Raw genomic sequence first — 24,272 nt, 5'->3', positions numbered from 1 at the left:
CAAATTAATTTATTTCATTATAAAACAAATTTAATAAAAAAAAAAAAAGGTTTTGAAATTGATGACTTGGACCAAATAATAAAGAAAAGCAGCCAATAAGTGCCCAGCATATAGATGGGAACTCCTTCAATACTGTTTAAAAATCATCCCAGGGTGATACCTCAAGAAGTTGGTTGAGAAAATGTCAAGAGTACATGTCTGCAAAATCTAGGCAAAGGGTGGCTACTTTGAAGATGCTAAAATATAACACAGTTTTGATTTATTTTGGATTTTGTTTAGTCACAACATAATTCCCATAGTTCCATGTGTTATTCCATAGTTTTGATGACTTTACTGTTATTCCAAAATGTGAAAAAAAAATTATAATAAACAATGAGTAAGTGTTTCAAAACTTTTGACCGGTAGTGTGTGTGTATATATTTATATATATGTACACTGAACAAAAATATAAACGCAACATGTAAAGGGTTGGTCCCATGTTTCATGAGCTGAAATAAAAGATCCCAGAAATGTTCCATACGCATTGATTAGATTAGGGCCTAATGAATTTATTTCAATTGACTGATTTCCTTAAATGAACTGTAACTCTGTAAAATCTTTGAAATTATTGCATGTTGCGTTTATATTTTTGTTCAGTGTGTGTGTGTGTGTGTATGTATGTGTGTATATATATATATATATATATATATATATATATATATATATATATATATATATATATATAAAATAAAAATCACACACATTTAAAACTACACATCTCTCTCCACTTCTCCTCCCCGAGAGCCTTCCAAAAATGCCAAATAGTTGCCCCATTTCTTATTAAATAACTCAGTTTCCCTGCCTTCTATATGACATCTCTGCCGCCACCCTGCCCATCTCTATGCACTACTCCTGAAATGAGGGTGCTCCAGCCAACTTCCATCCCCTAAGGACTACCTGCCTGCCGATCATAACACTGGCTAGGACCCAATTTTTAATATATTTATCCCCTATATTAATGACCGCCCCATCGCCTAAAATACAGAGTCTGGGGCAAAATTACATTTGAGTGTCCAATACGTCACTCATAAAACTTTGAACCCTCAACCAAAAATCAGCAGGTAGGTGTGTCTTTAAGACCAAGCCTATACAATCTAGAGGGGGTCCAATAGAATCTATGTAAAATCTTAAATTGCATAAGGTGCACCCTTGCATCTCTAGATGTAGACTTTGTTTTTTAGAATCCTAGCCCACACTCCCAATTCCAAGTTTAAATCTTTCTCCCATAATATCTTGAGAGAAGCTGAAGCTCTGTCCCCCAGACTCTGAATTAGCAGTTCACACTGATGCCTCATGGCCTTTCCAAAAGCAGTAATCACCACTTCCAGAGTATCTGCCAAACTCCCAAAAATAGTACAAAGCAGGTGGCACAGCTGTAAATACCTAAAGAATTGAGACCTGGGGATCCAAAAATGTTGAACCATATTTTCAAAGGATCTCAACACTCCACTCTCATACAAGTCACCGAGCGTACTAACCTCACTCACAATCCACTCTGTCCAGCAGAAAGGGGACTTACTAATACATAATTTTTGGTTCAGCCATATGCTCGAAGCAACATTTAAGAAAATGTCTGAATTAAACACTCAATACAAAACCAGGGAGGGGCTCTCTCAGTGACCAATGAGCCAAATGTCTGAGACAGAATGCATAATAATAAACTATGCAATTTACTGAAATGTAATCTGGGACATTTACCATTCCAAATGAAGGACTTTGCTATGCTATCAAATTGTTTAAAATAAGAGAGTGGGACATCTACAGGGAGAGATTGTTGCAGGTAGTTGAATTTTGGAATACAATTCATTTTAATAAAATTAACTGTCCACCTGCCCACATCGCTCAAACCTTTTTAATAAAGGGTCAAAATTTACTCTAAATAAATCACACAAATTTGCTGGGAATAACACGCCTAAATACTTAATGCCCTGTTTGGGTTACTGGAAGGCGCCCGGCTGAAAAGATGTTACCGGGCAGTACGCTGTCAGTGACAAAGCTTCAGATTTAGACCAATTGACTCTGTATCTTGAGAACTTGGAAAGGAATTAATAATTCTTTGGAGGCAAGGCATAGATCTAGTATGGTCGGAGGCTAATAATAAAATATCATCTGCGTAAAGCAAAAGCTTATGCGCCATACCTCCCGCCACCACCCCTGGAAAATCATCCTCCTTTCTTATCACGGCTGCTAATGGTTCCAGGGCAAGACAGAACAATAATGGGGAAAGAGGGCAACCCTGCCCGGTGCCCCTATCCAGAGTAAAATAATCTGAAATTAATCCATTTGTTTGTACCGCCGCTACCGGGTGTCTATAAAGTAACTTAATCCATCCAATAAAAGTATTCCCAAACCCGTATATTTCCAAAACACCTAATGTTATCAGAAGAGCTACAGCCCCGAATAAACCCCAGCTGATCAATATGTATAAGAGATGTCATAAATTAATCGGTTAGCCAAAATTTTTTACAATATTTTAACGTCTAGCTGGATCAGGGAAAGTGGACAGTAACTCTTACACTCGTTTGGACCTTTGTCCTTTTTAAGAATCAGACTGATCCGGGCTTGTGTCATGGTTGGCGGAAGTTTTCCATTCTTTAATGATTTCGTATAAACTTCTAGCAAAAGTGGAGCCAGTTCTGTAGCATAAGATCTAAAAAATTCAGCTGCAAAGCTGTCTGGTCCCGGAGCCTTTCCTGTAGGCAAGGCCTTAATTACCTTGCCAAGCTCCTCCAAGATTATCTCAGAATCAAGATAATTTTTTTGCTCAGTCGTCAATTTAGGAAGTTTTAATGGTTCCACAAAGTTTCTTATATCTTCATCAGTAGATGAAGACGTGGAACTATAGAGATCAAGATAGAATTCTTTAAAAGCATTATTAATATCAATGGTTGAGGTAAATATTTCACCACAAGCAGATTTCACTGAGGGAATGGTAGAAAAAGGCTCTCTCTGTTTTATATATCCAGCCAAAAGCTTCCCTGCTTTGTCCCCTGACTCAAAGTATGACTGTCTTTCCCTGAATAGCCAAAACTCCACCTTCCGTGACAAAATAGTATTATATCTGTATTTCAATCGGGTCAATTCTCTGAGGGCATTAGACGACATTCTACGCTTCGGCTCTGCCTCAGCATTTTTAATATTTCCTTCCATTTCCACAAGTTCTTGTGCTTTGGATTTTTTGGTGAATGATCCGGCCCCTAAGAACCGCCTGCATAGAATGTGCCTCCCAAGCCACGCCCACAGAGGATACTGAGGACCAGTTGGTCTCCATAAAGACATTGATTTCAGCCTTTAGCATTTGTTGGAATTAAGGAATTTGCAAAAGGGATACATTAAAGCGGCAACTATATGATTTCTTTTTCTCTGTATGTGGCAACACCTCTAAACACACCAGGGTGTAATCTGAGACTAAAATGTTTCCAATTGAACAATCAACAACAGATGAAATGAGGGACATAGATATATAAAAAAAAAAAAAAATCTATTCTAGAGTAAATCTTATGGACTGAAGAAAAAAATGTATAGTCCCTACCAGATGGGTTCAAAAGTCTCCAAATATCTGTAAGGTTTAGATTTTTACACATCCTGTGAAGCGTCACTATTCAAGTGATCCAAGTCCATCAAAAGATTAAAATCTCCTCCCAGTATTATATCATGAGGGGTGCCAGAGGCTTACAACATCCCTTCAAGATCTAAAAAAAAAAAAGCCCTGATCATCAACGTTAGGAGCATATATATTCGCCAAAATAAGACACTGTCCCTAAATTTCAGCTAAAACAATAATGACTCTTCCTAATTTATCTTTACTCTGTTTGAGACATTTGAATTGTAGATGTTTACTTATCAGTGTAATGACTCCCCTGCTCTTACTCGAGTCAATACAAAAAAAAAAAAAAAATGCCCATCCCATATCTTTCCAAATTTTTCAGCTTCCTGCGGGGAAAGGTGCGTTTCTTGAAGAAACACTATATCATATTTCTTATGCTTAAGAAGAGAAACAACATTCCTTCTTTTTATGGGGTGCCCCAACCCATTCATATTCCACGTGGAGAGAGACAATCCACTCATTAACATCTGACATTTTGACATGTAAGAAAAATAGATTGTTTGTCAAAAACAGGATTATAAAGACCACATTCCAACATTAGTGCAACAGTCAAACTCCGAACATTCCCCAGAACCAAACAAACAGAAAAAAGTAAAACGTGCTCATTAATCCCCGTGCACAACAGTGCCAACTGGTGTCCATCCCTCCAAACTCAAACAGTCCATGCATGTCTATGAGAACCTCCGCAACAACTTTGCCATCGGATTGCTCAAGTCCGGTGATTCTATAAAAATTTTGTGAGACAGAATTACACTGCAAAAGATAATCTATAAAACAAACTGTAGCCAATAGGCAGAATAAACACAACGAGCGTGCAGCTTCATCCATAAAACTGTCCTAAAGGTGAATTATTCTACAAAATAAACGCCAGCCGCTAGGCGAAACCAGCACAAAAAGAGCGTGCAGATTTTTGTGTCAAACGAATGTTCAGTGAGCCGGTCCATTCAGCTGCAACATGAGTACAAGCAAATTACTTACTCACTCCAATGACTTTGCAAGAAATGCTCCACAAAATAAACTCCAGCCGATGGGCGGCACCAGCACAAAAAAACTTGCAGGATCCTCAAACTGTCAAGTGGATATTCAGTGAGCCGGCCCACTCGGCTGCAACATGAGTGTAAGCAAATAACTTACTCCAATGACTTTGCCAGACATACTCCACAAAATAAACTCCAGCCGATAGGCGGAATAAGCACAAAGAGCGTGTAGATTCATCCACAAAACCGTCCCGAAAATCCTTTTTTGTCAGCCTGAGCACGTAAGTGTCTTTTAATGTCTTCAGAGCCCAAGGATTTTGAATTTTTGCTCTACAAAACAAATTCCAGCCGCTAGGCGGAACCAGCACAAAAAGAACATGTAGAATCTTCGAACATTCAAGCGAATGTTCAGTGAGCCGGTCCACCCGGTCACAACGTGAGCACCACAACATGACCCACTCACTCCACTGACTTTATGAAGGACATTGCTTGCTGTGGGCATGTGAATGTTTTACAGCCATCTTTAGCATCTATTCTCAATCTGGCCGGGAATATCAGTGCAAAAGCGACCTTCTATTGATGTAAAAGTTTCTTGCATTCCTTGAATCGATCACGTTTCACTCGTTGAGTTCACAAAGACTGGGAACAAGAAAATGCTGTGGTTCTTCCAAGAAACCCTTCCTTTACTCCTCGCCTCACGTAACACAAGATCTTTATTGGATGATCTCTGAAATTTGGCCAGAATTGATTGGGGCCTGTCTCCCTCAGCAGATCGCTGAGTCGGAACCCTGTGAGCTCGCTCTATTTCCAGTTTATGGCCTGCTATATAGACTCGGAAAGAGCCCGTCCAGGAATTCCACCATATTCTGGCCCTCCACTCCCTCCGGGACTCCCACGATACGGATGTTATTCCGACGGCTACGGTTGTCCATGTCCTCCAACTTCTCCTGGACACACTCCAAATCCACCTTGGTCGCTAGTGGATTAGCAGATAATTCCCTCTCCGATGGCTCCAGATAATCGATCTGTTTCTCAACATCCCCCACATCAGTAAATTTTGCCTCCCATGGCAGTGATCGATCGACGTATCACAGCAAGATCCTCCAAGTCAGCAACGACCTTCGTCAGCATTGCCGACATGTTCAACATCTCTTGCCGCATTTCCCGCAATTCTCCGACCAAATCGACTCCCTGGTCTGCGGCCTTCTCGGGTGTCAGCCTGAGCACGTAAGTGTCTTTTAATGTCTTCAGAGCCCAAGGATTTTTAATTCTTTGACATATTGTCCTCCTAGAACAGTTATCGAATCTCAACGGTTTATGTCATTAAAAGGTATTAAAACTAGCAAAGTGCGCAGAGCTCGCCGTTCACATATCCGATCCTCGCCTGGTGTCACGTGACCCCTATTATTATTAATTATTATAATTATTAATTAAATCCATATCTTCAGAAGCGATATAATAGGTGGAGATTTAGAGCAAAAAATGACTTCAATATTAATCTGTTTCTCACCTACACCTATATTGCTTCTGAAGATTTGGATTTAAACACTGGAGTCTTATGGATTACTTTTATGTTTCCTTTATGTGGTTTTTGGAGCTACAAAGGTCTGATCACCATTCACTTGCATTGTATGGACCTACAAAGCTGAGATGTTCTTCTAAAGATCTTTATTTGTGTTCTGCTGAAGAAAGAAAGTCTTACACATCTGGGATGGCATGAGGGTGAGTAAATGATAAAAGACTTTTCATTTTTGGGTGAACAATGCCTTTAAAACTTACAGGGACTTTTAAAGACATCTAGACTGGTACTGGGGATCGGTTCTTTTGACTTGGGCTAGTAAATAACCACCCTGAACAGCCTAGCAACCACCGAGCAATGCCTCAGCAACTATCCAGACCACCTTTGTTACTGCATTGCAATGCTCTGGCAGGCTAGCAACCATCCAAAGCACCCTATGATCGTGATGGCAAGTTTTGCACAGGCAAGCACCACTCACATTTTCTTCAGAAACACAAAAAAAAAATCAAGTTCACCTTCCTTTTGTTTGCCAATCAGCAAATAATTTGATAGCTATAGGAATCTGCAAAAGCATGATTACTTTATTCTTAATAATATTATTCTGTCTCATATATTATATTGTGCTAGAAATGAATTTAGCTTGGGCAGAGGTAAGCTGTTCTAATTATACTGATTGGATCTTGATGCCAATGCACAAAGTTCTCATTACTTAATGAGTAACTTCGGAACTGACATCAGTAGGCAGCTAGAAGCATTAGCATTATTGTTCAAGTAATGGTTGAGTTGGTTAGTTAGGGCTTCTAGTGTTACCCGTGCTGGAGAATGGAAGTATTCGGATGAGAGGAAAGAGAGATTCAAGGTGGCCCCAGAGGCCTACACTAGCTGGGCAGAAGCCACGTAATTAAAATGCAAATGAACCAACCGATTTCAGAAAGCAGCTTTGAGCGTCTGCGGTACACACAAACAGCATTGCATGATTGACTTTAAATGTACCATATACCACGTGACGCTGCACAATATGCGCACGCACACATTCACAATGTAAGCATGCGCATTAAATATGCTCACAAAATGGATGCACTATGCACACAAAGACGCATAAACACAAACACACAGAGGCAATCCAAACATGGTAAATCCTGTAGATCAGACATACACTATATGCATACACAACAAGATGACCTCAGGCTCTTCAAAGCCACCTGCTCGACTCCAAACAGACCGTCATGCACATACACACATCAGCACTCATTTGATATGTTTTGCTTCATTACCTTCAGGGCACAATCTGTTGAGAGGCATACGTTTAAGCGCATTGGTGCTTTATTCCTTGTAAACACAATAATTACACTATCAATCAGGGTTGTAGTATTTATAATAGAAATGTTACATTAAAGGATACTTCACCCAAAGATGAAAATTCTGTTATCATTTATTCATCCTCATGTTGTTCCAAACCCATATGATGTATGTGAAATGCAGAAAGAAGCTCACTGCCTCAGTCACCGTGCCTTTTATTGTATGGAAAAAGGTGCGATGAGAATGAGTGGTGACTGAGGCTAACATTCTGCGTAACATCTCCTTTTGTGTTACACGGAACAAAGTCATATGGGTTTGGAACAACACAGGGGGAGTAAGTGATGACATAATTTTCATTTTTGGGTTAACTGTCCCTTTAATCTCAACAAACCACTCAATATTTTGTTCTTGTTCACTGTTTGAAACCAACTTTTAATGGTTTCAGTCTGATTGTAGTGGGTGATTTTGAGATATTGCCATTGTCGTTTTTCTGCTGGAGGCTAGCGGTTGGAAAATGTCATCTGATGTGCTGAGACAGCTCATTTGAGTGTCTTCTCTTTTATGGGGAGGCAGAAGCACATCATGTTCACATTAGAGAACAACAGCCTGGCATAAATTTGCAATGTACAGTATAGTGGAAGTGTTTACAAAAGGTTTAAGTAGTATACCAGGCCTGTTTATTTTTGTGTTTGTGTAAGTGTTTGTGTTCCTTGCATTTCGCCTACAGTAAGATACAGTAAGTATTGTAAATGCCACTCATGTACTTTATACTGTGGTGCTCTGTAAGAAGTACAGTTTTCTTTTGTCTTTGGAATTATGTGCTCATATGAATTCTTCATTTTTGTTGTTTTGTAAAAAGATGCAATGGAAATGAATGGTGACTAAGGCTAATATTTTGCCTAACATTATGTGTTAATTGGAGGAAAGAGTGTCATAGCAGGTTTGTCACAATGAGGGTGAGTAAATAGGACAGAAATTGAATTTTTGGGTTAACTATACCATTAAAAGGTGAACAAGCAAGTTTTAGATAACCCAAGATGTGTCTTTCAGAGTGATATGGTATATACCTTTCATCTCTCTGAAATAATAGTGAAAGCTGTAGCTAAACAACGGTTGGAAGTAGTGAAGGATAACAATGTTTTTGAGAAATTCCAGTCGGTTTTTAGAGAAAATCACAGTACAGAAACTGCCCTTCTTAGGGTGACCAATGATTTATTGATGGCGGAGGATGCTGGAGAATGCTCCATTTTAGTGTTGCTTGATTTAACTGCAGCATTGATACAGTTCATCATTCTGTTTTAATTGACACATTGAAGATATGGGTGGGAATATCTGGGGTGGCTTTAGACTGGTTTGTTTCCTACTTTACAAATAGGACATTTGTAGTGTCTGTTAGAGATGAGATTTACTCCTCTTCAAAATTGTTAGGGCCAGTATTGTTTTTACTGCACTGCCTGGCCAAAAAAAAAGTTGCATACTCGAATACAGTTGTTCTCAACCTTTTTTTGATGAACGCCACACTACTTCACTCCCTTACCCCAGCAGGCAGATGGAGGGCTATATCTGGGGACAATAAAATTAAAGTGCGAAGACAGAAACTAATAATAAGTTATAATGTTAATATATTTTACATTTGCCTTTTTGAAAATTTTAATTTATTATTTATTTTTTATAGTTTTAACAGTGATATTTGTAACAAGACCATAGTAAACACATGGAAGCATGGATCTTCTTCAATACCACGGTTAGATACCATGATTTCTATAAAACAAACTATGGCATTTTTGTAATTATAAACAGTAGACCTACTCTAAACACATGTAAAAACAATAAATATAAATATTTATAAGTTGTAACAAAAATTAATTATATTCCCTCACTACCCTAATGTAGCCTATGACAAATTGAATAAAGCTGAAGTAGTGATCAATCTATTATCAATATCAATATTATCAATATAATCAATATTATCAATCTATTTCTGCCTGAAGTACAGTTAGTTACTATAGTAAATTCAAGGGTGATGTAGAATTCTGTGCCGAATTCAAAACGTTTCCGCTCGTCGCGCATTGCTTCTCACTGATTCTCGCAAAGCTGCGAGCTTAAGAGCTCGAGCTTTAAGAGCTTTGCACTCGTGCTGCTCTGTCCATTGAACCGTATCCATCTACAGAGCCATACAGGTGCATTAGCCGAGGTTGTGCTTCCGCCTGTGTATTTGACACTGCTAAACCAGATACTTCAGATGTGTTGCTAGACTTCAAAATCAGATGAACCGTGGTACAAATGCATACCAACCCGTATAACTGAGAACCAACTGATATACTCCAAGTCTAGATGAACGTTTTAATGCAAAGAAGAACTTGATAACAGATTTGATTATTATGACTGATAACCCCCCCCCCCCCCATTTGTAACCTAACGCCCCCCTCTCTACTAATAGGCTCTCAGCACCCTCTGGCATCCTTTGAACACCCCCGTTGAGAACCCCTGCTCTAATTTTTAATTGGACCAACTTTAGCTTTGATTATGGCACCATTCGTCATGGCATTGTTTCGACAACCTTATGCAACGTCACATTTATTTCCATCCAGAGTTGCATGAATTTTTGGCCGAGATCTTGTATTGATGACGGGAGAGACGAACCACCCCGTAAAGTCTTCTCCAGCACATCCCAAAGAATTTCAATGGGGTTATTGAAATTGAGTATCGAGTTGCATTGTAATGGCGCTGGTGTCTGTGGTATGCCATCTGCGGTCCTCCCTGTTTCTGCCTTTCGCATTTGGTATGTTTTTATTATTGTCTTTCTTAACCTCTAATTGCAACTCTATATTGGTTTACGACCGCCTAACACTACTCAACATTCGTAGTGTGATCGTTCCCCTGCCCAGGCATGATGTTTGCGGACCGTGTTTCTGCTCTCCACCCTTTTCCTCTCATCCACCTGCATACCTGTGTTGGCCTCCCATGGATCTGTTTTGGCGAAAATGCCGGAGGAGGCGCGGAAAGTGTGGGGGTATTGCTGTGCGGCTCAGATCGGCCTTGATGCAGGACGGTGGCGCGCAGCTTCCTTCCTTCTCGTGTGGATCTGGGTTCGTCCATTGACTCAGTGCTGGTCGTCGTCCTCTTGATGGTTTACATCGATGGCTGCGCCCTATTATACCTGGATTCTTTTCTGCACTTGCATGTTGGATTTCTCCATGTCCTCACCGTGGAGGAGCAAATTTTCATTACCTTAGTCCACTGTGTCATCAGACACAGTCTGTGAAAATGTAATCGCAGTTGACGATGGCTCTTATTAATGCCTGGTCTCTGGTATACAAAACGTTTATAATAAATGACTTTTTTTACCTCACATGCGCTGGATATTTTATGTGTTACCGATCTTGGATTAAGCCGGGCAAGCTATACCCTTTTTCGGAATTAGTGCATCACGGCTGTAATTTCTTAAACTCCCCATGTTCGTCTGGACGTGGAGGGGGTCATGTGACTGTTTTTAAAGACACTTTTCATTGTCGACCTTTACCTACAGGCATATATCACAGTTTTGAGGTGTAAATCTTCCAATTAGTCTTAGTAAACCCCATTGTTATAACTCTAATATATCGTCCACCTCACCAAAGCAAGGACTTTCTAAGTGAGGTTGCTGTATTTATAGGGGATTTAGTTACTAGGCATGAAAAAATATTGCTGTTGGGTGATTTCAACATTCATGTATGTTGTGCCTCCAAACCATACTCTACTGACGTTCTTTTTTTTTTTTTTTTTTTTTTTTACCCAATTTGGAATGCCCAATTCCCAATGTGCTTTAAGTCCTCCTGGTTGCGTAGTGATTCGCCTCAATCCGGGTGGTGGAGGATGAATCCCATTTGCCTCCGCGTCTGAGACCATCAACCCGCGCATCTTATCACGTGGCTTGTTGAGCGCGTTGCCATGGAGACATAGCGCGTGTGGAGGCTTCACGCCATCCACCGCGGCATCTGCGCTCAACTCGCCACGTGCCCCACCGACAACAAACCACATTATAGTGACCACGAGGAGGTTACCCCATGTGACTCTACCCTCCCTAGCAACCGGTCCAATTTGGTTGCTTAGGAGACCTGGCTGGAGTCACTCAGCACGCCCTGGAATTCGAACTAGCGAACTCCAGTGGTGGTAGCCAGCATATTTTACCACTGAGCTACCCAGGCCCCCCTCTACTGACTTTCTTAATCTAATTGAGTCATTTGACTTTGCTCTATGGGTATCTGGTCCCACACACTCTCAAGGACACACATTGGATTTAATTTTAACCCATGGTTTTTCAGTCTCTGAAATAGAAATCAGCTGTGAAACATTCTCTGACCACAGGCCTGTACTTTTCTCTGTTCCCCTTGCTGGCCGAACCCTGAAAAATCCATCACTGGCACGTCTATCACGCTCTCTCACTCCACGCTCCAGAGAAGAGTTTTCAACTACATATCAGGAAGTATGCAAATCTCTGGAAATGGACTCTACTCTGCATAATATGGATGCAGATGAACATTTTTAATCTATTTAATTCCACCTGTGCCGATATCATGAACTCCACTGCACCCTTAAGGTTTAAAAATCATATGCCTGTGCCAGTGCGCTGGCATAATGATACTTCACGCTCACTCAGACAGGCTTGCAGACGTGCTGAACCTAAATGGAAAAAGGACAGGCTGCAGGTTTCATATGAAATCTTGAGTAACTCCTACAACATGTTTCAGAAAGCTGCAAAGGCTGCTAAATGTATATATATTTTCTGAACTTATCACAAACAATTGCCATAGACCCTTCTGTGCATCCTTTTTCTGAGCCTTCTGTCTCTCTCTGAAAATTTTGGAAAGTTTTTTTTAATAGAGAAGATTACAATTTTAAGATCTCAGATGTCTCACTCGGATTATACTTTGCCCAATATTTCACTATGCTCTGTCACTTGGTCTGAGTTTAATACTATTGACTTGGGCTTATGTAGGGAAATCTTAGGTCATGTAAATCCAACAATTTGTCCCCAGGTTGTTATTTCTACCTACTTTCCTTAAACAAATTATTGACAATGTTGGTCCTGCCCTGTTGCTGGTCATTAACAAATGTCTAGCTACTGGTTCTTTCCCAAACTGCCTTAAATATGCTGTGGTGTCACCATATCTAAAAAACAAAAAAACAAAACAAACCTAGATCCCTCCACTTTGTCTAATTTTCGCCCGATTTCTAATCTACCTTTTTATTTCAAAACTTCTAGAGAAAGTGGTATTGATTCAATTACAATCATATTTGACTGTTAACTCTATACATGAAATCTTTCAATCCGGTTTTAAACCCTTACACAGTACCGAGTCGGCTCATTTAAGAGTTTCAAACGATATTTTCACCGAGACTGATTCAGGGAAATCCATGGCTTTAGTCTTGTTAGACCTGAGTGCTGCGTTTGATCTGGTTGACCATGAGATCTTGTTGACTCGCTTGGAGATAGGAGTGGGCCTTCGTGGTACTGTACTACAGTGGTTCCGCTCCTATTTGACAAATAGGTGGTTCAGTGTTCGCATTGGCCATCACTCCTCCTCTAACATACCTCTCAAATGTGGAGTTCCTCAGGGATCAATCCTTGGTCCGGCGTTGTTCTCCCTGTATATGCTCCCTCTCACTTTTATTTTTAATAAATACAGATGCTTTTCATTTATATGCTGACTACACTCAGATCTATCTTCCGCTAAAACATAATGATAAATCAGCCTTACAACCCTTGTTGGACTGTCTACAAGAGTTGAAGTTATGGCTTGCAAATAACTTCCTGAAGATAAAACAGAAATTATTTTATTTGGGCCTAAGGAAAATTGTGCTGCTGACCTTGACCTAGGTTTACTTGCCCCATATAAAACACAATGTGCCAGAAACCTGGGTGTACAATTTGATAATTTAAAATTCGATAAACACATTAGCGTGGTTGTAAAGTCATGCTTTTTTCATCTTCGCCTTCTCACCAAAGTAAAACCTTTTTTATCCACGTGCAAATTTCAAACTGTGATTCATGCTTTGATAACATCTCGTTTAGATTATTGTAATTCACTTTACTATGATGTTTCTCAGTCTTCCTTCTCTCGTCTGCAGCTGGTACAAAATGCAGCTGCCAGACTTATCACGGGGACTCGCAAGTACGAGTCAGTTACACCAATTCTAATTGCTTTGCACTGGCTTCCTGTCAAGTACAGAATTGACTAAAATTTTACTGTTTGTTTACAAAGCACTACATAATTTGGCCCGCCTAGATCTAGACAAAAAAAAAAAAACGTGGTGATCGAGCATTTGTAGTCGCTGGACCAAAACTATGGAATAGTCTACCTCTACATATTAGATTAGCTCCCTCAATTTCAACCTTCAAGTCTGCTCTAAAGACATATTTATTCTCTTTGGTTTTCAATACTCTTTAATTATTGTGATCTTCATATTTTTGTATATTTATCTGCTTTGTATGTTTTATTTTCCTGTAATAACCATTTTACCTTGTACAGCACTTTGGTCAACCATGGTTGTTTTCAAATGTGCTTTATAAATAATTATTGATTGATTGATTTGATTGATTGATTGATTGGTTAAGGTCAGGACTCTGTGGTGGCCAATTCATGTGTGAAAATGATTCCTTATGCTCCCTGAACCACTCTTTCACAATTTGAGCCCGATGAATCTTGGTATTGTCATCCTGGAATATGCCCATGCCATCAGATAAGAAAAAATCCATTAAGATAACCTGGTCATTCATTACATTCAGATAGTCAACTTACTTCATTTTATTGCCACATAACGTTGCTAAACCTAGACCTGACCAATTGAAGCAACCCCAGATCATAACACTGTCTCCAGAGGCTTGGACAGTGAGCACTACGCATGACAGGTGCATCACTTCATGCACTTCCCTTCTTACCCTGACGCGCCCATCGCTTTGGAATAGGGTAAATCTGGACTCATCAGACCACATGACCTTTTTCCATTGTTCCACAGTCCAATCTTTAAGCAAATTGAAGTCGTTGTTTCTGATTAGCCTCACAAGTGGCTTTCTTGTGGCCACACAGCTGTGTAGTCCCAATCCTGTAAGTTCTCGTCACATTGTGTGTGTGGAAATGCTCTTACTTTCACTATTAAACATAGCCGAGAGTTCTACTGTTTTTTTTTTTTTTTTGTTTGTTTTTTGTTTGTTTTTTTTAACGACGTGACTTCAAGCGTTTTAGTGATCTCCGATCACGATCATTCAAGATTTTTTTCTGACAATTTTTTTCTGTGAAGCTGATGGTTCACCACTATCTTTCCAGGTTTTAATAATGCGTTGGACAGTTCTTAACCTGATTTCAGCAATCTCCTTAGTTTTTTTTCTTTGCTTGATGCAGGCCAATACTTTGCCCCTTCTAGAACACAGTAACATCTTTTCCACAGCCATGGGATATGTCCTCCAACATGGTTGTTTAAGAATTGAGAAGCAAAACACTGCATCTGTTAGGATTAAAATAATTGTTGCCAGCTGAAACATATTAATCACTGCAATAATGATCCAATCATAGGCTCTTAAGTATCTGCTTATTAAATCCAAACTGTTTTTTGTTTTTGTTTTTTGGCCAATTTTGAATACCATGTCAGATTTTCAATCTTGTTTTATTCAGTTAAGGAACATTTCCAAGGTGAGACATGTCGTGAGCTTCAAGGATACAGAGAAGCTCATACGTGCTTTCATTTAGTCTCACCTAGATTATTGTAATGCCCTGTTTTCAACTCTAAATCAGCACACTTTAGCATGACAACAAGACTTTTGACACAAACAAGATCTTTTAATTATATTATGTCACGTTCAGAGGGAATGATGAGGTTCAGGACCCAAGCGCAGAGATTCAAAAAACAAGGAATTTATTTAAATACAAAAATGAATAAAAAACAAACCAGAACTCCCACAATGGGGAAAACAAACATAAACTACCCTATAGGGGAAAAGGTGTCCAGGCTGGGGTAGAGGGTAATGGAAACGGGCTGGACTTGAAAACACGATGCACACAACAGGTGACAAAAACAAGACAGGACACCTGTGCGAGAGTTCGGCCACACACAAACACAAAACCTCAGACCGAAGTGACCGAACTTCAGCACAATGTGAAGACACCTCGCGACCCGGGCGCACAGCACAAAGCGAGCGCAATGCGTATCCGTGGTCGCAAAAGACAGACATAGATTATAGATGATAAGCGCAATGCATTCACTTACATGAAAGGCATTACATGGGTTGGCGTGAGAATATTTAGTAGTACTTTTAAGACCTTATGAAACAGTAAGACCTCTTAGACCTTCTTGAACTGTTGGCTGTTCCAAGATCCAGATGCAAAACAAAAGGTGATAGAGCGTTTGTAGTAAAGGCCCCACGATTATGGAACAGCCTGCCTTGGGATATTAGATCTGCTGAATCTGTGTCTGTTTTTAAGTCTCTGTTTAAAAACTAATTTGTATAGACTTTTGTGTTTTACTGTGTGTGTTTTTGATTTTGTTTTGTGAAGCACTTTGTGCTTAAACACTAAAAGGTGCTATATAAATACTATTATTATTATTATTATTATTATTATTATGTGTTTCCTCCATGATTCCCCTTGGAAAAAGGACCATGACAATCTTGGTGGTGTGGGAGCATTTTGGAACAATGTGTTTCCCAGGATCCCATTTCAGTATTGCTGACTGGGATCTTTTGGACACAAACAGGCATTGTAGCCTCTGCTTTCACAACTGGATTCATCTACTCTATTTTAAGAAAGTAACCATCTACTTACTGTACAGAGAACCCTGCACATTAATTACTGTACTGTCAAAAGAGTTAAGCTGAGAAAAAAAGGCACAGTTTATAGCTTGAATATAGATTGAACTGTTTGCATTGACTAAAGGTTTTAATTGCTCTTACTGTTGGAAGAGATGTAGAGGGAGGCTGCCTTTTCTCAGGCACAGCTTTTCTTTACATTATAAATGGTGCAATGTGGAATAGGAATCTCATTATTTGACTGTGGGATGAACTGAAATCAGGCCATGACACTTTGTACTGGAAATGCAGTGACGCACAACATGCATGGCATGCTGGAGTGAGTGTGTGATGAGTGTTCCATGTCCCCAGCTGCAGACACCCACATGCACATACACACACACAATGCTGAAAACTTCACTCAAGCGACCAGTAATACATGTCTGTGTGAGTCAATGGCAGTGATGTACTTGCATTGATAATAAGTGGTAATGGTGTTTCGTCCGTGAACGAAACAGTGTTTTTTAACTCAAACAAATCATTCTCAAAGTCTATATCATATATTTAAAATAATTTTTTTATTAAAAAATTACTTTATTTTAAGGACAATATCCTGAGCAAATAGCATTCAAGGGTGGTCTGTGAAGGAGTAATATCATTGGTTAAAGCCTTCGGGTGAATGCGCTTTTCACTGCCTTTCACCAGTCTTGTTCGTGAACAAACTAAATGAACTTTTACATCTTGTTTGTAAACGAACTGAAGGAATCTGGCATCTCGTTCCTTAACGAAGATCTGCAGACTGGCTGAACCTGAGAGGGCTTGTAATTCATTCAGTTCGGCATGTGACTTAAGGAGGGAAGGGCGCTGGATGAATTCTGAATATATTAAAGTAAACGATGACCATACACAATAATGGACTTTATTGAAACTCATAATCAATTTATTTAAGGCATTATTGTTGTCTTTTTTCTGTAGTTTGATAAAGTCATGCCCAGCACTTGACACAAAATGAAGGAAAATATTACAAGTCAGTTTTGTTGTCATTTGTGGGGGAAACACTTTTGATGTTTAAACACTTTTATTAGTACATTTGTCAACAAATAAAAAAAAAAAAGACGAGACTCATTTCGGTCCTGAACATTTAAGTGTTTTATAACAAATCAGTCGAGTAAATGATTCAATAACTCTCTCATAATACAAAAAGACTCACTTTTCATCACTTACAGAATAGGGTGAACAAATGTGTGTACAAATCGTAACAAATCTTTTTGGTGAACGAATTCAAAATATTCAAGTCACTGGGATGAATCAAAACCCCCACCACTAATAAGTAATCTTTAAGGGGGAGACACTGTCTGCTGAATGTGATGGTGACTGGAGTCAGGTTAGAGCTTTTCTTTGAATGAGAAGGTTATGATATCATCTTTGTTTCCCTACTGCAGTGGTGACGTGTTGCTTTGGGAGCAATGGTGCGTGAGCTGTGGCCAAAGGCTGTGTTATGCCTGTATATGTGTGTTTTCACACATTAAACACTGCTTTGGCTCTTGGGACTATCACTGTTCACTTGGCATATGATCTGTGGACAGGAGGTACCTGTTTCAAAATGTCCTCCCAATTTTCTCATTTCATAAAACACAAAGACTCATCAACTGTGGCTCGCTGCTCTTTTTGGAGAGTTGCTGTCTAGTTTTGGAAATAGAGTGAGACTGCCCTCTAGTGGCACTTCTCATCAAAACGAGTCAGAATCTTTCTGTTTTAGCAATACAGTATTTTAAAGCACATCACAGATAAAGACAACAAAACAGAATGCTGTAGTGTGTGGTTGTGTAATAGACATATAAGTCAGTAATTCATTAATCATGGCCTATGTCATCGCAATGGTGCAGTGGTAGCACATGTACTTGTGACACAAAGTAGTTCCCACTGGACCAGGTTTAAATCCAGTGTATGTCAGCCTGTAAAAAAAAAAAACAACAAAAAAAAAAACATCATGGTCTGAATACAGCCTATAATAAACCACAGTGACACTACCTTAATCAACTGTCAACATTAAAAGACGACCAGTTCTCTTTTATTAAATGATGACTCTTTGTTCAAATACTTTCTCCTTTCTCATTTGTCTGAGACAAGTACATGTATGCCATTATAAAAAGGTGGATTTCTTTTAAAGTGTAAACAATGGGAATTTCAACGCTTCTCTTTGTTTGTCCCGATTCCGTTAAAGCTGAAGTATGTAACTTTTTCTGTATTAAAATACCTTCTATGCAGAGACAACTATAAGTAAGCCATTCATAGGTTAATTTTCTCAGAAACTGTATGCACTATCTTTTTGTGGCACTTAAGCGACCCGCTTAAACCCGCCCCAACAATGTTACTCAACCAATAGCGTGAGTTGGGGTTGGGACTATCTCTTTGTAAATAAAGAATTAAATAAAGAAGAAACTACACACTGCAGCTTTAAGAATCTTAGTGATATGAGTAGTTTGTAAGCAATATTATTTGACTTATTAATACTAATTTCTGAATTAAAAATAGTTGCATTTGTTTTCTCTGCACAACAGAACCGTCAGCTGTTGAAGGACAGCTTCATGGTGGAGCTTGTGGAAGGGGCGCGAAAACTACGACATGTTTTTCTCTTCACTGACCTCCTGCTCTGTGCCAAACAGAAGAAACAGATGGGAGGGTATGGGGAAATCTCCATGTTTCCTTTTTCTCATCTTCCATTAATTTCTATCCTTTTCTAATTCTGTCTGTTTTGCCTCCTCACTTTCTTCATATTTTTAAATATAGATCAGTCCATATCACTGACAGTAAATGTGTTATTGAGTCTGACATGCTTGTGTTATTTTCGCAACCTGAGCCTAACATCTTGACTCTTGAGAACTGCGGGCCCAATCTGAGCTGGACACTACAGCAACATCAATACACTGTAATCACATTTTTGAATGTATTCTTGCCTGGTTATTAAATTATGTCCCCATTCCCCCTTCTCTTCCTCTTTCCTGCAGGAAGAGCAAGCAGTATGACTCTAAGTGGTATATTCCTCTCTCAGACCTCACCTTTCAGACAGCAGAGGAGTCGGAGCCCCTTTCTATCCCACAAGCCTCTGACGAGGAGCTGGAAGCCATTAAGATCAAGATCTCTTCCCTCAGGAGTGAGATCCAGAGAGACAGGGTACTGTACATTTTGGGCTCCTTCTCTAAGATTCTCTTCTGTAACAAAATGTAATTTTATTGCAATAATATTATCATTGTGTATAACTATGCGACTACGTATATGTACTCACTGATTTTTTTTTACATTGCACCTGCATAGGACATAGTGCAAGGCTGAGTATCTTTTAGCCTAGATAGCATTTTTGGGCATCATAGACACATTTGAACCTTCGAACGCACATAAGATATCCTCAAATTGAACATTCTGAACATACCTGTGATTCCCAAAAATGCTGTTTATGTAGGCAGCTCATTAGTTTTTCAGCCGATATCTTGCTCCCTTCTTCCACAGCGGGCCAACAAAGGGTCAAAGGTCATGGAGAGGCTGAGGAAGAAGCTGTCAGAACAGGAATCTCTACTGCTGCTGAACTCTCCCAACATGCCCCTTAGAGTGCACCACCGCAACGGAAAGGTGAGACGCAGTCATGCACAGCCTTTCTGTCAACTCTAATTTTCAGCCTCATACTCCTCATTGTTCCTGCTCAAGCTCACAGTCTGTGTGCTGGTTGTGTTTCAGAGCTACACGTTTCTGATCTCGTCAGACTATGAGCGTGCGGAGTGGAAGGATCTGATTCGAGAACAGCAGAAGAAATGTGAGTGGCACAACAAAACATTTTTTTTACCTTAATTGGTTATTTCTTAATGCTTACATAAAGTTAACTGATTCAAATTTTTAAGTAGCGGGTCAGGTGATTGAGATTGTTTTTATACTCTGTATTGTTCATTCACACAGGCTTTAAGAGCTTTAGCCTGACCTCCATGGAGCTGCAGATGCTCACAAACTCTTGTGTCAAACTCCAGACGGTCCACCACATCCCCCTCACTGTCAATAAAGAGGGTAAGAGAGGTGCACAGGTCTCAAAATTTACCCTATTTACTTTACGTATGAAAGTGAAATGTGTTGCAAATGATATTTAGTTTTTTGTGTTTTTTTTAGAGACTAAATTATTTTTCAGCTTATTTAGCTTCAGTTATGTTTAATGTACTTGTGTTTAAAATTAGGATTATAGGACATATTTTGAAACTTTGCCTCTCCACCTTTTGCTTACAGAGGATGAATCCACTGGACTGTATGGATTCCTGAATGTAATTGTCCATTCTGCCTCTGGACTTAAACAGAGCTTAAGTATGTGTCTCTTTCGCTCTCTCTTTTTCACTGTCTGTGTTCCTCAAAGGCCATGTACACATTTGCTTAGCCTGTCCCTACACCACATTAAAAAGTCAGTATCTTACAGATGCTATCAATTCTTCACATGGTTGTTTATCATTGGTGCAGTGTGTGTTGAGGATATTCTCTGTGTCCCTGTCCTCTCTCTTTAGATCTGTATTGCACATTAGAGGTGGACTCCTTTGGCATCTTTGTGAATAAAGCCAAAACAAGGGTGTACAGATACACCACAGAACCCAAGTGGAACGAGGTAATCCCACAAGCCGATCCCTGTCTATTCACCTCCGAAATGAAAAGTCCTGCCTGCTGAAAAACTCTTGAAGCATTAATTCTTAATTAAGAGCAGCATAAAGGAGGCCATGTGGAATATGCAGGCCTTCTGGACAAATGATATTATAATTTAATTAAGAGCAATTACCATCCCCCAAAGTAAAGGGGAGCAAACAAGGAAATGAGCATGGGCAGAGGTCCCATTACACTGTTTATGGTTTGACTTTTTACAGTCAGTCTATTAATTCTGTACAGTCTGTACATTGTAGTGCTGAATGAAAAAACTGAAGTAAAATAGAAAACTGCAAAGTAGAAGCATTTTCACAAATGGACTTTTGAACCTAATGGTGCGTAAAAATATTGATTTTTCCGATGAATCTGATGAAGATTTCATGTGAACAATCTCGATATCAATTCTTAAATCCCAAAATTGATCTTCTACTCTATAACACATCCCTCTTCTACAATGCGAGGAAATCACTCGTATTTGCAACCAGATTTCACGCTATGCATATTTGGCAACTGGCTGGTAAATGTTTAGATTTCACTCAACAGTGTAGTATAGTGGCGGAGTATTCCGCAGCAAAATCCTTTCCCTGCTTGTTTAGAATAAAAGTTGTTCCGTGTAGTGCGTGTCCAAAGACGAGATCCACGCGATCCATTTGACATAGAATACTGTCTCTTTTAATACCCTTTCTGTTCTCTACGGTCAGTTGTTGATAAAAAAACAAAAACAAAAAAAAACATTTAATTCTAATCACGCATCGCACAGATGAGATAAAGCTGTTCGAGTCTCTCTTGTTAACATGCGCTTATTTACAGATGCTCTTTTTGGAAATGCTGGTTTTGTTAAAGAGACTGTACCGGTTTTAGCACGTGTTCAACAAATCAGTTTAAATAATTGTAAGTAGTACAAATTATGCATGTAAACAATAAACATGTAACAAAAAATATGTTATTTATTGATTGAATACATGGTGGTAGGTCTGATCACTGACAATGATGAATTAGCCTACAGAGAGGAAGTGCACACTCCTGTGCTCCTGACACGCTGGTGTCAGGAGCACAACCTCTCCCTCAATGTCAGTAAGACCAGGGAGCTTGTGGTGGACTTCAAGAGAAAAGACAGAGAACACAGCCCCATCACCATCAATGGAGCACCGGTGGAGAGTGTCAGCAGCTTCAAGTTCCTCTGTGTCCACATCGCTGAGGAACTCACATGGTCTATCCACACTGAGGCCATTGTGAAGAAGGCTCACCAGTGCCTCTTTTTCCTGAGATGGCTGAGGAAGTTTGGAATGGACCACCACATCCTCACACGGTTCTACACCAGCACTGTAGAGAGCATCCTGACTGGCTGCATCACTGCCTGGTATGGCAACAGCACCGCCCTCAACCGCAAAGCCCTGCAAAGGGTGGTGCGAACTGCCAGACTCATCATCGGAGGTGAGCTTCCCTCCCTCCAGGACATCTATACCAGGTGGCGTGTGAAAAAAGCTTGGAGGATCATCAGAGACTCCAGCCACCCAAGCCATGGACTGCTCTCACTGCTACCATCAGTGCACTTTATTAATCTTATAATCTTATATATCACACTGGACTGTTATAAATATATTCTCTCTTAACAACACAGTGGCAACTGACTATCAACCGACAGCCTGAATGTCAATACAGCACAATACAACATACTGTATATTTTATATATTCTATTTTTTTTATTGTATACTGTGTATTCTATAATGTGTGTATGTGTAATCTATATTTTGTGTATTGTATACTGTACATTGTATATTATTATTTGTTTATTGTGTTGTGTGTAATTATGTGTATATTAGATTTTAAATTGTGTTGCGTAAATCTGATGTTTATTGTAAATTGATATATGTCTCATCACTGTCATGACTGCTATGTTGCTCGGAACTGCACCCAAGACTTTCACCCACTGTTGCAATTGTGTATATGGTTGTGTGACAAAGTAGTTTGATTTGTTTGATTGAGTTGTTCATTTTTAAAAAGCCAAAATGTGACCAAAATGATAAAAAACTAATAAAATATAATGAGTAAAATTAATATCTTTGTAATGAACCTAGTTAAAAGGTCCCCTGTATTATTAACAACATTAGCTGGAAAATAATTTATTTTATAAGTAAGCAAAAAGGACATTAGAACTGAAATATACCCATATGAATGGAACTGAATTGAAATCGGATTTGAATCTAGTCGAGAGCTTGTGAATCGGAATCGAATTGAATCTGAACATCTGTATCAATACCCAGCCCTATCTGAACCCCACTGTGTGTATCTGATTTCTTGTACGTTGTAGGTAACGTAGTTCTCTACAATTTATTTTCTGCCTTAGGAGTTTGAGATTGAACTAGAGGGCTCCCAGACGTTGCGTCTACTGTGTTACGAGAAGAGCTACAATAAAGCCAAGATGAACAAAGAGGACAGCGAGAGCACGGACAGAATAATGGGCAAAGGACAGATCGCGGTACAATCTCCCAGCACACAGTCACCACACAAACAACTCTCCTTCAACTTGCTTGTTAATACTTGTAAACACACAATTTATGTGTGTCAAGCATATATTTGCTTGGCTCTCACATGAACTATTGTGTTATTACTATGTGTCATTCACTACATGGGACCTAAGTGAGCCTGGTGAAAGGTATATCCACTCTTTGTGGAGATAGGGTCCCAGATGGGCACTGGCCTTTGAAAGACCCCAGATAATTAATCAAGTTTTGAACTGGTATGGTGTTATTCACTGTGCCCTGGGTTTAAGGCATCAAATCATCCATAATTCATGTGTTCCATCTGAAAATGTCACATGCAAAACAGATCAGCTGACCTATCAGTCTCTTCCTCAGAGAGATTGGTGCTGGGGTCATAGAGAGAGCACTGAATTCTCTTGGCTTACAATGACAAACAATTCTTTGTAAAGTCTGGGTTTGAGTGCATCTGGTTCTGAAAGTTTTAGTTGGATGTATCCTGGGGGCAGGGGTGCATTTGGGAGGGGTTTGTGTTGTGCTTTGATACCTCTGTGGTCCTGAAAGCATACATGTTTTCGACAAGCTCCCTTTGGCCAATCAAAGGCCCACCATCAGCCAGCTGTGATTTTGAGGCGACAGCATTTTTGGCATTATGAAAATTTGTGCAGCAAATAATATTGTACTCGTCTCTCAGTAAAAAAAAATAACTAAAAAAAATAAATATATACACACACAATAAACGCAGTTATATTAAGGCCAGGCAATAAACAAACAAAAAAAAAAAACCTCACTGTCATAGGATACATTATAAGTATAGCCACAAGACTTAAATATGTGCCATAGGAAATGTAATGAATAGACTAAAAGACAGCTCAGTAAACCTCTCAGCACAGCACTATGAGAGAGATGCTGATTGGTCCAATGG

At 39.4% G+C, this 24,272-nt stretch overlaps 1 protein-coding gene across 1 annotated transcript in view; it reads left to right on the top strand.

Moving 5' to 3' along the window:
- LOC127431075 (breakpoint cluster region protein-like) overlaps positions 1 to 24,272 on the top strand; it is a 108,842-nt gene that overhangs the window by 72,348 nt on the left and 12,222 nt on the right. The window contains exons 9-16 of the mRNA XM_051681317.1: positions 18,764 to 18,885; positions 19,211 to 19,376; positions 19,710 to 19,829; positions 19,935 to 20,010; positions 20,151 to 20,255; positions 20,469 to 20,543; positions 20,738 to 20,835; positions 23,215 to 23,346. Of these exons, the coding sequence (XP_051537277.1) occupies positions 18,764 to 18,885; positions 19,211 to 19,376; positions 19,710 to 19,829; positions 19,935 to 20,010; positions 20,151 to 20,255; positions 20,469 to 20,543; positions 20,738 to 20,835; positions 23,215 to 23,346 (894 nt within the window). The remainder of the gene's footprint in view (positions 1 to 18,763; positions 18,886 to 19,210; positions 19,377 to 19,709; positions 19,830 to 19,934; positions 20,011 to 20,150; positions 20,256 to 20,468; positions 20,544 to 20,737; positions 20,836 to 23,214; positions 23,347 to 24,272) is intronic.

This window comes from Myxocyprinus asiaticus, chromosome 40 (genome assembly GCF_019703515.2).
Source record: "Myxocyprinus asiaticus isolate MX2 ecotype Aquarium Trade chromosome 40, UBuf_Myxa_2, whole genome shotgun sequence".
NCBI lineage: Eukaryota > Metazoa > Chordata > Actinopteri > Cypriniformes > Catostomidae > Myxocyprinus > Myxocyprinus asiaticus.
Note: the sequence above shows the minus strand (reverse complement) of the source record. Positions and strands in the feature narration are given on the sequence as shown.